Source organism: Pleurodeles waltl, chromosome 2_2, assembly GCF_031143425.1.
Source record: "Pleurodeles waltl isolate 20211129_DDA chromosome 2_2, aPleWal1.hap1.20221129, whole genome shotgun sequence".
Taxonomy (NCBI): Eukaryota; Metazoa; Chordata; class Amphibia; order Caudata; family Salamandridae; genus Pleurodeles; species Pleurodeles waltl.
The window spans coordinates 640,218,824-640,235,025 of NC_090439.1; the positions used below are offsets into that span (position 1 = coordinate 640,218,824).

A 16,202-nucleotide genomic window follows, 5' to 3' on the forward strand; every position below is an offset into this window, starting at 1 on the left:
ACTCATCCTGTTTCATCATATGTGTTGGCTCGTTGCATGATCCTTTCATCAGCAGTGGTCATGCACCACATTATGTGAGCTCTACTTGGTGTTTCCCCACAGCAGTAGTATTCAATAGTGATATATAACCACCATGTATATCAGTATTCTGTGCTACTTGTGCTTTGCTATGCATCCTGAACAGTGATGGAGTGGAAGAGGATCAGCAACAAATGCCATAGTAGGCCAATCATTTACAGTTATATTGGTCCAGGAAACCAATCAGCCAACACTTACACTCAAATGCCACCAGAGGTACAGTGAAGGGAAATGAACGGGGAGAGACTAGTATTATACTTCGATAGTCAGCCATTGTGCTCCCATTACACTCCCGCTATATTCTATAAGAGTCCCCTTAAGGCACAGGTATGGCAAAACAGGCAAGTGCATGTATACATCAACTAATGTTCAGGTAATAAACTTAGGGCCTGATTCTGACCCCGGCGGGCCAGGGTCGGCGGGAGCACCGCCAACAGGCTGGCGGTGCTCCTCAGGACATTCTGACCGCGGCGGTTCCGCCGCGGTCAGAACAGGAAAACCGGCGGTCTCCCGCCGGTTTTCCGCTGTCCTGCAGAATCCTCCATGGCGGCGCAGCTTGCTGCGCCGCCATGGGGATTCTGACACCCCATACCGCCATCCTGTTCCTGGCAGGTCGCCCGCCAGGAACAGGATGGCGGTATGGGGTGTTGTGGGGCCCACGTAAGAGGGCCCCACAAAGAATTTCAGTGTCTGCTGAGCAGACACTGAAATTCGCGATGGGTGCAACTGCACCCGTCGCACATCCTCCACTCCGCCGGCTCCATTCGGAGCCGGCATCCTCATGGAGGGATGTTTCCCACTGGGCTGGCGGGCGGCCTTTTGGCGGTCGCCCGCCAGCGCAGTGGGAAACCCAGAATCACCGTAGCGGTCTTATGACCGCGGAGCGGTGTTCTGGAGGGGGGAACTCTGGCGGGCGGCCTCCGCCGCCCGTCAGAGTTAGAATGACCCCCTTAGTGTGATATTCAAGCAGATGAGTCTAAAAGTCAAAGACCTCCCTGTGTTCCCTTTTACCTCACAAGGGAACATTTTTCAAGACTGTGATCCTGTATCTGTGTTTTCCAGTGGTGAGACCTGCCTGTGAAAGAGAATGTGAAAAACAGGTTGAGTTTCTGACTGGGATTTTGTGAATTGGTATTTTGTAAAAAAAAAATAGCTAAATAGCCAGCAGGGTACCTGGTAGAGAGTATGGACGGTCCCTATGATGAAAGTGGTGTATAAATGAAGGGGGCAAGAAGGTATGATTGATCAATTTAATCATAAGCGCAGAGTGGCACTCAGCAAATGCATGCCAAAGGGAAATAGCAGGGAGAATATAAGAGAAAACCTAGAGCATCGGAACATACAAAAATAATCACAGCCAAATATCATACACCGGAGAGCAGTGCATAATTCTTACCAGATATTTTTGAGTTACACTGAAGATGGTGAAGCTAAAGAGTACTGGATAAAGTTACTGTGATACATTCAACACCAAAATTGTTTATCCGGTACACTTAATGTCAATAACAGGTCAAATATTGTAGTAAATTAAAGGACCGGTATAAGGAACTGCTTGGAAAAAAGCATATTTAGGAAACCCAACATATCATCATTTTATGGAAATTGTTAACTTTTTAGTGTATATGTATATATATATATATATATTACTTAGCAAATGGCCGTATGTCACCCTGTGCGCTCTGATTGCCAGTGCCAATGTGGGAGTTCAGGGCAAGACTCCAATCCATAAATAACGCAAAATAATCATTGCACACCAGGAACATCTTCTTTGACTTATTTATTCAGCATAATGTGAACACCACAACCACCCAACGCGTTTCGACCAACACGGTCTAGATCACAGATAACTTTGTTCCCTTATTAATTTTATAACATCATATGTCCACAGTTGTTTCTGGGGCATTAATGGAGTCTCAGTTTGAGACTACATTATCCATATATATCTTTTCTACATTTCTTATATTATCTGTCAACTTCCACTTGATTACGGTTATATTCAAATCACCAAATTCTTTTATTTCCAAAGGTGGTTGGATCAAGGAGAAGATGATGGCAAAATTGTTAGAGAACTTTACACGGATATTTCCAATTTCTCAGCAAGTAAGTATATGCAATGAATAATTCATTGCTCACCATACTAAATGATGTACATCTATGAGATCATGTAAACTTATTTCTGCTACTTTCTCTATGCAGGACAAGAACTGGAGCTCAAAAGAAAGGAAATTGTAAGGAATCAGCTTTCTTAAACAAATCTGTGCAATGTGAAGTTTAATTTGGTGCTTGAGTGTATGATAAATGTTTAGTAGGACAGTTTGTTTGTTTGTAGCTTTTCCTCAGGAGAGTCCGCATCAAATTTTTTTTTTCCTTTTTTTTTTTTAATTAGTGGGGTGCTGAGAGGTGGAAGTACCAAAAAGGCAACACTCTTCAGTTCTACTGCAAAGTGACCCGGAGACTCGTCCGCTTAATGCCAAACAGCACTGTTGATGCTCTTGGGGACAAGAAAGACAAGCATGGTTAAGTGTTAAGCATTAAATGTATTATTCTTAAAGGGTGTTCAAGCAGCTAATAGCTTTATCATAACGTAATGTACAATCTAAATATATATATTTTAGTAGCGTTTAATAATGCAGGGTTGATGATTCTGGGCACTGTAAATAAGAGATATTAAGATTGACTAACTTCATACAGCTCAGTTTATCAATCTCTGAAGGAGGCCATACTGAGTTTGCCTTTTTGAGATTCAAACTCATGACCTGAATGTCTCATCAGTTACTAACCACACAGGGGCGGCTCCTTTTCAGGGACTCCAGGGTGTAGTCCTGCCTCCTTTTAAAGATGAAGACAGAGAGTGATTGGGAAATTTGGGCGCTCACTTTTGTGCTTCACACATTATCTGTTAATGCATAAGGCTTTGGTGCAGTGCTCAAAGGGAGGAAGCTCACCCCACACCCTCAAGAAAACCTTAGGAGTTCCTACAGCAGCACAAATTCCTTAAGCACACGCAATTATATACAAAATTAGGAAATTATTTTTCAGATGTCAAAGTTCATTGGTGTCCTTTGTCCAGTCTTTATCGTTCCTTCTCCCTCTGCCAACAGGTGTTTTGTTGATTGGGTGTCTTTCCCTAGAGTGTATGGGTACATTTGTTTGTGAGGGCACTCAAGACAAATGTTGTAAGCAATGAGATGGAACCATTGCAAGTATTACACCACACAGTTTCAGGGATCAGCAGCTTCCACTGGCCATGATCATTGAAGATTCTGCTGAAATGACAACAAAAGTGAGCATTTCACAAAAATAATATGAGCTGATGCCTTTTCTTCTCCAGGAGAAATACAAACTAGTGTTTCTTGCACTCAGATGTGCTAACGTGGTGGAAAAAAATATCATTGGGCTAAACAAAATAATAACTAGGTGGTGGAAATCGCAAAAACAATAAAGATGACCAACAAAAATAAAAGCTGGGCTATGGTGTGGTTGAAGAGGAGCAAGAAGATTGTTCCCTGCTGCAAAAATACATCAATCGGAACCGTTTGAAAATAATATAGGGTTGAACTGTTTGTATATCTTGAAATCTAAGGATAATCCTAATCTTAGGTACCAATATGACAGTTAGAAAGTCAGTATTATTATATTTTATTCTTGTGTAGGTGCGTCTTGTGATTTCTCCCACATACTTGTAGTGAAAAACAACCAACATATGTTTCACCTCCTACTGGCATGCAAGCTTGGGGCTTTCTCAATGCTGATGGTACATTGAAATAAACCCAATATGGACCAGTTACCGAGGTGGATGTCAAACAAAATGTAAGCAAAAATAATAACAGCAGTGCCCAGTACAAAAAGAAAAGTTATCCAGCGAGCAGATCCAAATAAAAGAGAGAAAGTTGGAAGCAGTAAGAAAAAAAGAAAAGAGAGAAGGAAAGAAGGCCCCAATAAGATTGGAGTAAATCATTTGTTGATTGATAAGAGCATGTTAAATAACATCACATCTAATTCATCAGCTTAGGTAAGCACATGTTTTACTATAGACCCACAGCATAGGAGTTAGAATAAGTAGTGTTGCAGACATATCATCAATAGAATCTCAGCAAATACAAGATACATATGATTGGCATGGTTAGAACCATGTTGGTATTTAAATTATGCTAAAGTGTCCCACATGGTATTGTACAGTATGTTACGAAGAGTAGTCGATCATCGCCAAACAAATATTATTTTATAATTATGTTGCGTTAAATAAAATGAGTCATAAAGTTGTATGATCAAATATGAAAAAACGACCATTCCAAAGTACATACAGTTTTATGGTGAGGTCCCACAGCATCCGACCCAAAAGATTCAATGGGATCCAACTTGCCAGAATATTAATTAGCAATTTGGAAAAGGAGAGGAGGGAAAGTTAACTCTTAAGCTAGATAGTATGGCTCCAAATATAATCAAGTGGTAAGTAATGTGAAGAAAAAAAGTCAAAAGCAACCCGTAGGGAAATTAAATAAAAGAAAACTGAAGTACCAGGTAGATCGCACTGTGAGGAAAGGCAGAGATGAATACTCTAGTGTCTATTTAGCTGTTCTGGAAAAAAGTTATTGAGTGCACTTGGTCCAAAATAAACTGGCCACTCATATAATGAAAGGAATGAGCTATGAAAGGAACTCTCAGGTAAGAGAATCCTACTTATGCCGGGAAAATCACCAGCAGTGTACTAATAAGTTCTTTCCTGCACTTTCCGTCCAGGTCGCTGCATGTACTTAAATATTACTGTGGTCAGGGGGGCACGTTTAAGGCCCTAGAATAGAGAAAGGAAATGGCTGAACAAGACCCTCTAAGGTCAGATCTATTAAATATCAGTGTACGTCCATAGTGCGGGACGGGGAGGGTCATACCTGTAGTAGTAATAATGTCAATGTGGTCTGTAATGTAACTGGGGAAAGAATATGGTTTCACAATCCTGGGATGGGCCAGTGGCATCTCTGAAGTCCAGAATAAGAAGTACGAGTCGATGTCAAGTATTTTAAAAAGGATAAAAGCACGCCGACGTGGGGTGAGACCGGGTAAGAACAGCTCTGTCAATTGGCTGTGAGTGTGCTGCTCCTATCCTAATCATCGAAATAGAAAGAGGGCAGGGTTTGCGTCAGTGCTAAATGGCGTGCTTCTGTAGAAATGAGGGTATTGATCAAAAGTAAGCACTTATCTTGTGCTTGAGGAACAGCAGAGATAAAGGAAAATATCCAAACTATTAATTATTGGGCATGAACGGTGGTGGCTAGTTGGAAAAGGTGCTCAGATAAGGATGGCTTCCTTCAATAATGTAAATATGCCATATTTAAGAGATTAGAGTAATGAACCACCAAGAAGCCAAAGTAAGAAGAATGTCTAGAGAGCAATATATCCCTTATATGCGAAGAGGTGTGCGGTGTGCTCTTACGTCTAGACCCAAGCTGCTCCCAGAAGTTCCTTAGGGAAATTAAATAAAAGAAAAACGACCCAACCTGCTCCCAGAAGTAGTAAAGGTATAGAGGAAGTCTTCAAAAAGAAGAGCCCAGGCAAAAGGGTCAGTAAAAAATAATCATGTCCATACACATATAGCAATGGGAACAACATAATAAGAAAAATTAACAACAAGAGTTACAGAGGGGGTGTGGCCCCCAATTGTATGGCTTTCATATTGAGTTCTTGGTGGTCACTCTATTGCATATTGGCATCTGTGTGGGACTCTCTCGGAATAGAGGCATCGTAATCAGCATGTAGTCAATAATGATGTAGTCCCATGTCCTTATATAAGCCTCTTGTGGCAGCTCGGTACTTCCAAATCATGTGACTTAAATATTTTGTTATGTGGTTGTGTCTGAGTGGAATATTCTGTAAGGGGGTGACCTTTTCTGTTCTTATGTATGTTTCTGTAATGTTCTTGGGTCCGCATACGTAAAGATCTGATGGTGCTACCGATGTACCACCTATTGCATGAACAAATGATTACGTAAATGATGAATTTACTATTGCAATCAATCCGGTCCCTGGATTAGCAATTGTTGATCCGTTTCCAGAGGGATTTGCTGTGTGCGATTCATGGCAAATTTGGAGATGTTGCAGTTATGACAGGTTTGAAATCCAGCTGGTTTGGAAAGGAAGATAGATTGTATTGTTTTTATCATTAAACGCTGATCTAGATTGGAGCTGTTTCAAATTTTGATATTTGCGGAAGGCTATTTCTGGTAAAGCTTGAATGTGTTCATTAAGGCATTGGTTGGTAAGCAGAAGATGCCAGTGTCTCTTGAGAATCATCCTTTTTTATGATGTCCATGGTGATAATTAGTGGTAAAGCTAGGAGAGTCTTTTTTAGAAGAAGCATGGAGTTTGAGCTGTGGAATATCAGTGCGGTTCATCTTCCAGACCTCCAACAAATCTTTCTTGAATTTGCTGGGGTGATAAACACATTGTTCCAAACGAGTGAGGAGATCTTGGCTATTTTGTCTAAAGGTGTTTTCCTAACTGCAGTTCCTTTAATGTGCAAAAGTTCTCCTTTGAGAATGTTATGAATATTGTGTTGTGGGTGGCAGCTTTCAGCATGCATTATGGAGTTGACTGCAGTCTCCTTCTGAAATAGTTCGGTGTGTATTTCTTTGTTATGTATGAAGATTGTCAGGTCCAAAACGTTAACGTCTTTCTTGGAGTAGTGGGATGTCGTTCTGATGTTCCAAATGTTGGAATCACACTTGTTCAAAAAAGCTTTCAGCAGATTCATGTCACCCTGCCAAATACACAGGATATCATTTGTATAATGCCCCCAGAAATTGATGTGGGGATTGAATATTGTAAACTCCCTGTCCCAGAGCCAGAATCTTTCAACCATGCCCATAAACATACAGGCATAAGGTGGCGCAACATTTGCCCCCATTGCTGTCCTGCGGAGTTGGCAGTAGAATTTCTTGTTGAGGCAGAAGAAGTTGTTTGTAAGACAAAATCTCAGCATATCTAAGATCATTTGGTTTGTTTACAGGAAATTGGGTGGTTTGGTCCACAATGTTTTACACACTGCCTCCATACCATCAGAGAGTTGGATTGAGGTGTACAGGCTCACGATATTGATTGTTACTAAAATAATGTCTTCTCCCAATCTTATATTTTCAATTTTACTCAGAATGTCTTTGGTATCTTGAATGTATGGAAGAAGATCTTTCATAAACTTCTGTAGTTTATCAATATTTTCTCCTTTTCGTGAGCGGGCCGAGTTGATCTCTGCAATGATAGCTCTTCCTGGGGGTGGTGTACCTTTTTGTGAATTTTAGGTAGAATGTAAAATTTAGGCATAGTGGGAGGGGTAATTTAAGGATATTCTCTTTCTTCATCAATAAGTAGACCTTTTTCATGCCACTGTTGGAAAAGGATGCGGATCTGGGCTTCAATATCTGGATTAGAGTCCCTGTGGATGATCTGATAGCAATTGTGGTCCGATAGTTGTGGTAAAGCTTCCATAAGGTACTGATCTATATGTTGGATACCCACATTGCACCCTTTATCTTTGATTATAGCAGCTTTATGTTTCAGTGTTTTTACAGCGTGACGTTGGAATAGAGGTAAATTGTCAGGTAAGAATCCCCAGTGTTGATAAGTTAGTTTTGGTGTTGGATCAGGATTCCACTGGTGGTTTTGTATCTGGGATGTTCGTGGTTCTTATATGTAGTCTGTAGCTTTGAATTTTCTTGAACAAATTCACCTTGGAGTTTGATGGAACAGTGTCTAAATCTGATTCAGATGATTCTAGGTCTGAACTGGAGTTGACTTCTGTTTGCGAATCAGTCTTCGTTATGGGTTTTGATGTGGAATCGTATTTCTTGGCGAATGGATAGACCCTGCCAAGTTGATAGTCAATTTGATCTCGTCTGAATTTCCAATTTTTTCTCTTAATCATATCCTCCTCAAATTCAACTATAATTCTGCTGAGATTTGCATAATTATTTTTAGTTATCTCTCCCCAGTTGGCCTCATCAATAAGTGACCACAATAATATTTAAGTAAATACAGTGACCCAGGTGGTAATCGCAAGAGGGAACTTATTAATGCACTGCTGGTGTTTTTCTGGGCATAAGGGCTATGAAGGATTCTCGTACCTCAGAGTGCCTTTCATATCTCATTCCTTTCATCATATGATTGTGCCAAGTGTGCTCAATCACGTTTTTCCAGAACTGCTATATAGACACAAGGGTATATGAGGCTTGTACTATGCCTCTCTGCCTTTCCTTGTGGTGCAATTCTCCCTCATACTTCGTTTTTCTTTTATTTAATTTCACCAATGGGTTGCTTTCCACTTTCTTTCTTCACATTACTTACTGCATGATTATATTTGGAGCCATACTATCTGACTTACAAATTAACTTTCCATACTGTTCTTTGCCGAATTGCTAATTGATGTTCTGACCGGTTGGATCCCATTGAATCTTTTGCGTTGGATGCTGTGGGACTGCACCATAAAACTGTATGTACTTTGGAATGTTTGTTTTTTCATATTTAATAAAACAATGTTTATGACTCATTTAATTTAATGCAACATAATTATACAATAATATTTGTTTGGTGATGATTGACTACTCTTGCTAACCTATTGTGCAATACCATATGGGATACTTTAACATAATTTAAATACCAATGTGGCTTTTAACATGCCAATCATATGTATCTTGTATTTGTTGTGATTCTATTGATGATATGTCCCCAACCAGATCTGATAGTAGTGATAGACGTGTCACTCCTGGGATGGGGCGGCCACATGGGAGAGGCAGAGATCAGAGGTCTCTGGTCTCCAACAGAGTCTGGACTCCACATCAATCTTTTGGAGCTCCAAGCGATCAGCCTTGCATTAAAAGCATTCCTTCCCTCTCTCAAAGGGAAAGTAGTGCAGGTGTTCATGGACAACACTACCGCCATGTGGTACTGCAACAAACAGGGTGGAGTAGAGTCCTGGACCCTCTGTCAGGAGGCTCTGAGCGTCTGGACATGGCTGACACATCAGGGCATTACCCTGGTGGTTCAACATCTGGCGGGTTCTCTGAACATCAGAGCAGGCAAACTCAGCTTTCTATGCATAGCCGATCACAAATGGCGTCTCCACTTGGAGGTGGCACAAGGTCTGTTTCAGCAGTGGGGGGAGCCTTAGTTAAATCTGTTTGCGTCCGCACAGAACGTACAATGTCAGCTGTTTTGCTCATTGGAGTTTGCAAGGCGGAAATAGCTCTGCAGCGCTTTTCGTCTTCAGTGGAACTCCGGCCTCCTTTATGCCTTTCCACCTATACCACTTCTGTCCAGAGTTCTGAAGAAGATCAAGAACGATCGGGCCCAAGTAATACTGGTGGCACCAGACTGGGCACGGAGAGTATGGTATCCAGAGCTACTGAGCATGACCACTGATCCTCAAACTGATCAAACTGCCCCTTCGGGAGGATCTTCTGTCGCAGCAACAGGGGACTGTTCTCCACCCAAACCTGTCCAATCTTCGCCTTCATGGGTGGAGACTGAGCTGCGGCAGTTGGCGACTTTTGACCTTCCACCCAAAGTCTGTGATGTTATCTTGGCAGCCAGGCGTCCCTACACCAAAACAGCATACACCTGTTGTTGGCATAAATTTGTGGCATGTGGTACCAACAAGTCTGTTGATCTCTTCTTTGCTCCTCTCTCTGAGGTTCTCTTGTTCATCCTTTCTTTAGCCCAGCAGGGCTCTGCTTTGGGCACCCTTAAAGGTTACTTATTGGCTAGCTCAGCTTTTCTTAGATTGCCTGATCAGCCTTCCCTTCTTAAGCCTCCTATTGTTGGTAGATTCCCTAAGGGACTCACCCATTTGTTTCATCCCACTCCATTTATCATGCCTCAGTGGGACCTCAATCTTGTCCTCACTTACTTGATGTGTGCTCCTTTTGAGCCGTTACACAATTGACCCTTACGGCTCCTTACCTTCAAAACTGTTTTTCTGGTTACCATCACCTCTGTTTACAGAATGAGTAAGCTTCAGGCTTTTTCTTCAAAACCCCCATTTTTATCTGTGCACCCTGACAAAGTGGTGTTACGCATGAGGGCCTCATTCCTTCCCAAAGTAGTTACGCCTTTTCATGTAGGCCAATCCATCACTTAATGCACCTCCACATCCTTCTCATGAAGAGGAGAGACTCCACCGCCTGAATCCAAAAAGAGCATTGGCGTTCTACCTCAATCAAACTAAGGACTTCCGGCTAGATGACCAACTCTTTGCTGGCTATGTGGGTGCGAAGAAAGGAATGGTGATGAAAAAGCATACCATCTCACGATGGGTACTACTTTGCATCAAAATGTGCTACGCTTAGGCAAAGGAGCAACCCACTGAGGGCTTACGCACTCATTCCACCAGAGCAACTGCTGCTACCACAGCATTAGGATGCGGAGTTCCTGTCCTGGATATCTGCCAGGCAACAACATTGGCATCCCTGCACAAGTTTGCAAAGCGTTCTCCATGGCTCTGGGCTTTGGCTTGGAAAGTCGTGAAAAGAAATTGACGTCACTGTGCAGAGGTGGCATCTATGTACGACTCCCAACATCATCACGGTGACCACGATGCAAGTGACGCCCGCAGAGTCGACCGACACCACCTGACGACGCACAAGGGTACTGCTCGAAGAAAAATCTCCATATTCAGTCTGACGACTGGGGGAAATTCTAAGGTAAGGAATCTGCAACTAGAATATGTCTCTACCAGATAAATCATTACCAAAGGTAAGTAACTTGTTTGTTTATGCATAAACACTGCTAATGGAATCATAGGAATGTTATTGTGAATAAAGCCCTTAAAAATGTTTTACTTCATGCTGCAGATTTTCATACAGTGCTACATGAATTTTAGTACAAATGGGCAAAATTTTGTTATCTGTGCCAAATAGTGGCAAACAAAGACTACTACTAACAAAGTGAATGCTACTGATCCTTCAACCATGGTACACAATGAAATAGCACATTGAGGGGGTACAAGAAACTGTGTACTCACTTTCCGTAATCAGTCAGCACAGCTAGTTCCACTCAATCACTCCATTTACTCTTCTGGAGTGTATCTCTTTACTCATTACTTTAGTCAGTCTACTTCATTCTAGTTTTTACTCCTAAACAGCTTTTAAGCATCTCATAACATAAATGCCTAATAATTGTGAACTTATTGGTTTTATAACATCCAAAGGAGCAGGAGGGATCAGGCGCCAAAGTTAACTATAATAAAGACCACTAAAATTATGCAGAATATAAGGTCCAAAATATGGGGCAGGGGTGATGAAATTATGCAGCAAGAAAAGGAAAATTAAATGACATTATGTGGCAGTATTATCTTCTTATTTTGACATTTTAACACTCAATATTACAGATGTTTTTTCAACGCTGTTGAAAATATAAAACATTACTAAACAGAAAATGATGCACATTGAGCAGATACCTTTCAAAATGTTATCCACCAACAACTAATATGTTCAAATTGAGGGGAAGCAAAGAAACACTTTTGAAATTTACAGTTCCTTCTTGAACTTCAAAAACCTTTCTCCTAGAGTAGGTTTCAGGTGACCTGTCACCAAGGAAAACCTAACAACCCTCATACACAACTAGAAATTTCAGGGAAATTTTGTGAGGGTTAACTTGCTCTGATTAAGTGATGCTTTAGCAATCATCATGATGTAAGCGCTGCATTGAACAGTTATATGACCAAATATTGAGAACAACTATTTCGGCATACCAGAATATCTTGGCAAAAATATTGTCTAAAAATTATTGAGATAATATATTTTGTATATGAACTGGCATAGTATTGTGTCAAAAATATTGTGGAACAGGATATCATCAAAAGAGGTGACTATATTGAAATATTAATATATATTGCATTGTACATAATTTATTTAAAATATTAAACCACAAAATAGTAATACGATTAAAACTAAATTGTTTTCATAAGTAATGTGAATTACATACATCCTTAAAAAATACAAAAACAATCATTAAACTATTCTTACAGAACAAAATTACAAATAATAAACGTGCAGATGTACATATATATTTAAACAAAACTTATATGTAACACAATTTTAAAAATACATTTAATATAAAAATGTGTTTTAATCACTACTGTGAACCAACTATATATATTTTTCCAACCATATAAAATAGTACTTAAACAACTTAAAAGATACCTGAATATTAACAACTTAAAATAATAAAGTTAACAAGCATACAGTAATATAAACATATGCACATAAACAACATAAAACATATTTACAAAATAACAAAAATAAAAAATGAGACACCAAAAGTGCCAGACTTTAAAAGACTATTCTAACTCCAATTTAAGCTAAAGTAGGAGGTTTTGGACTTTGGAGGGGTTAAATTTACTATTCCTACTCCGATCTAAGCAACAGTAGGTAGAGTGTTGGATTTTGGAGCGGTTCATTTTTACTATTTCTCCTGCTATATAAGAAAAATGGAACTGTGTTGGACTTTGTAGGAGTTAGACTTACTGTTCTTATGCCAATCTAAGCAACAGAGAAAGTGTGGAATTTAGAGGGGTTATGTTTATTATTCTACTCCAATCTGAGCAACAGTAGAGGAAGTGTTGGACTTAGTGTTGGATTTAGATTTACTGTTTGCACTCCAAAATAAGCAAAAACTTGAAAAGTGTTAGATTTGGGAAATGTTAGATATTTCATTCCATTTCCTAACAATTAAAAAAACATATAAATACCTAGCAACATAACCTTATTTAAGATATTCACACAAAAAGTTTATGCTTTATTAATGCATACTATGGGCCTCGTTACAAGTGTGGCCATCGGCGGACCGCCACACTTACTGTGGGGGTGAGGACCGCCGCAACGGCAGTCGACTTCCAAATTAGAACCCTGGTAGTCAGACTGCCAGGGAACTCCCAGCACTGCCAAGATCCATGATCCCAGTGGCCTGGCGTGGTGGATTTCGTAATTCACCAGGGCAGCACTGGCCTGCAGATTACAACCTTGTTCTCCACCAGTCTTTTCATGGTGGTAACACCCAATGAAAAGGCTGGTGCAGAACAGATGCAGGGGGACAGAGGGGTGCCCCTGCACTGCCCATGCACTCGGCATAGGCAGTGCAGGGGCTCCCCTGCCCAGCTCCCTCACAATGTTCACTGTCTGCTTTACACCCTGCAGGCTACAGCATTACCGCCGGCTCGATTACCAGCCGGAGACACGGCCAGCGTGCAGAAACTGGGATTGAAACTCTTAATGACTCTGCCGGTGTTGTGGCCACGAAGGCAGCGGCCATCCTGTTGGGAGTTTGGAGGATGGGATTTCCCATCCGCCAAACTCAAAATGAGGCCCTATATGTTGAATTTAGAAGGGTTATGTTTTTATGTAATTCTACTCAAATCTGAGCAACAGTAGAGAAAGTGTTGGACTTTGGAGGAGTTAGATTTACTGTTCAAACTCCAAAATAAGCAAAAGCTGGGAAAGTATTGGAGTTGGGAAAGGTTACATATATAATTCCATTTCCTAATAATAAATTACAAAAACATTTGAATACCTAACAACATAACATTATTAAAGATATTCTCAATAAAGAGTATATGCTTTATAAATAAATAACTGTAATTGAGAAAAATACAAAAAATTAACAAATTTATATAAATTCATTGAACATTTAAAAATGATATGTTTAATTTACACAGCAATCCAGTAATTTACATAACCAATTTTCAATTAAATAGTTCATAACATAAAAATTTATTTCTAAAAAAAAAAAAATTAATAATTAAGTGACCTCTTCCCTACAAACCCACTACTAAAGGATGAATTGTTAAACTATAGAAACATTAAATATGCATTAAAAATCATACAAAATAAAATTAAAAGTTATTAACAAATGTACATATTTAAATGCCAAATAAATGTTTAATTTAAAAAATAATTACAAAACAAAAATGTAATATTTAAATAACTTCCTACCTTATTACCCTGCAAACTGTACAACCCACTACTAAATTATAAATTAGTAATTAACCAATAGAAACATAAAATTACGCTTAAAAATACACTTAAAAAAATTAAAAAGAAAACAATCAATTATTAAAAAGTACAGAATTTTCTTTTAAATATTTAACATAAAATTCGTTTTAAATAAAAAATATATATTTAAATTTAAATAACTCCACAGCCTATTACCTTAAAAATCCCAACAACCTGCAACTAAGTTGTAAATTACTAATTAAATCTAATAACATTACTATAAATTACATACTACACTAACAATTTTGAAATAATTGTATTTATATTACTGACACCTTAAATAATGTAATAACTAATATATATAATAAATTAATTTAAAAAATGGAATTTGATACAATTATATCAAAGTGAACAATATTATATATGATAGAGTATCCCAAACTGTAGGTCATGGCCCACTTGTGAGTTGCAACCTGGTTTTTGGTAGGTTGCAAAAGTCGAAGCAATAACTAAAAAAATGCTCTTAAATTTTGTATTTATCTTGTCACATTTGCTGCAATTCAAAGAATTAGGTCAAAAGTCAATGTTTTTTAACATGGGGATTAAGTGTTTACAAATTCCTCTCACTTTGCAGTTAGAGAAAGAAAGATAAGGTTAATTATGTGACAATCTCGCTGGGTACTTTTAGTGTGAAAGGAAAGTGTGTAGGTTCTCATTTGGTTGCAACACTTGCCAGAATGTAAATATCTGTAAATGTACAGTACACATTCGACAGCTGGAAAAGTAAAAATAAAGCGTGGTGCAAACAAATATTTTAATAAGATCAGAACAAATCAAAACACTTTATTTGGCTATGCTTAAATAATAAATATTATTTGAAACCCGATTTCCACGCATTATTATTTGTGTGCTATTAGGTTTAATGAATCTGTGAAAATGTAGTGAGAATTTCAGTGAAAAATGTGCTGTCTGTAAATGGCTATGTTATATTCATGCCACTCAGTATTTTTGAAAGCATATTCTTGTTATTCACTGCATTTAACCATAAAACCTTGTTTTTGCATGTCTGAAACTGGCAGAAGGTCATCTGAATTCCATAAATCTGATATTCGTCAAAATATCTACTCTTCAGTCAAACCTGTACATCACTTGGGTGTGTCTGGCATGAGTCAACACCCCTCAGTTCTCACTAGAAGGCCCAAAGTGCCCAAGATTGTCAAAAGTGGTTTAATGAATTTGAGATTCAAACCCATGCTCAACACTTGTTTTTTTCATCTGTCCAAGAACCATTTGTCTTGTTAAAGTGGTCCTCAATTAATTATTATGAACACAGTCAAGCTAGTGTCACAGCCACTAGACAATAGTGAGGAATTAGAATAGTCACATGATTCTACGAAAAGAATGTGAATTCGAGGTGATTTGAACCAAATGCTAAGTTTCACTGTGGATGTTTTACTGAATAGGTTTTTTCGACGTGACTGTCAAAAGAGGACACATCCGGGTGTTTACCAGTCGCCAGATCTGCCATCTTGCGCTTGCCATTGACAAAGGCTTCGCTGCTGGAATGGTAGGAGTTGAGATAGTTACTTTTAGTGTAACTCTTCAGTGCCTGCCTCCTGATTATTTCTACACTTCCCCCATTTATGTTCTCTTTGGGCCTGGATAAGTTTCTTCACTGGTTGTGTTTCTCTTTTACTCAAAGAGTAAACTTGAGTGTGAGCATAAATGTCTCGCTATTTGGGGCTTACCGTAACATGGGACGGATATCCTGACTTACAACTTCTATTGCTTGTATCTTCGATTATTGGCATATCTTTTACCAACTCAGATAATGTATTCTTTTAATGTAAATTTGATTCGCTTTTTCGAGTATTCGTTACACCGTATGACAATAAAACTCTGGCATGCAAAGGAGAGGAGCAGCGTTGTGCTGCAATGCCAAAAGCATGCCTAGTGTTGGTTTTCGTGGACTATGTTTTGGGATTTGTTGTGTGTTCTTCTGTTACTTTGCCATGTGTATCACACGTCACGCATAGCTGTGGAGTATCTTTGAAATGGAGGCCACTTTATGTGCTCTCCATTGGCTCCCAACATCAAAGCTTTTTCACTTTCAAGTGTCTGTATAGAAAACCGTTTGTTTTAGGTAAA

The 16,202-nt window shown here is 39.2% G+C and overlaps 1 protein-coding gene across 2 annotated transcripts in view; it reads left to right on the plus strand.

Moving 5' to 3' along the window:
* LOC138282511 (oxygen-regulated protein 1-like) overlaps positions 1–16,202 on the plus strand; it is an 896,912-nt gene that overhangs the window by 531,355 nt on the left and 349,355 nt on the right. For both annotated transcript variants that reach the window (XM_069220189.1, XM_069220190.1), the window contains exons 10-13: positions 2,105–2,178; positions 2,275–2,306; positions 2,465–2,594; positions 15,518–15,621. In XM_069220189.1, coding sequence (XP_069076290.1) covers positions 2,105–2,178; positions 2,275–2,306; positions 2,465–2,594; positions 15,518–15,621 — 340 coding nt within the window. The remainder of the gene's footprint in view (positions 1–2,104; positions 2,179–2,274; positions 2,307–2,464; positions 2,595–15,517; positions 15,622–16,202) is intronic.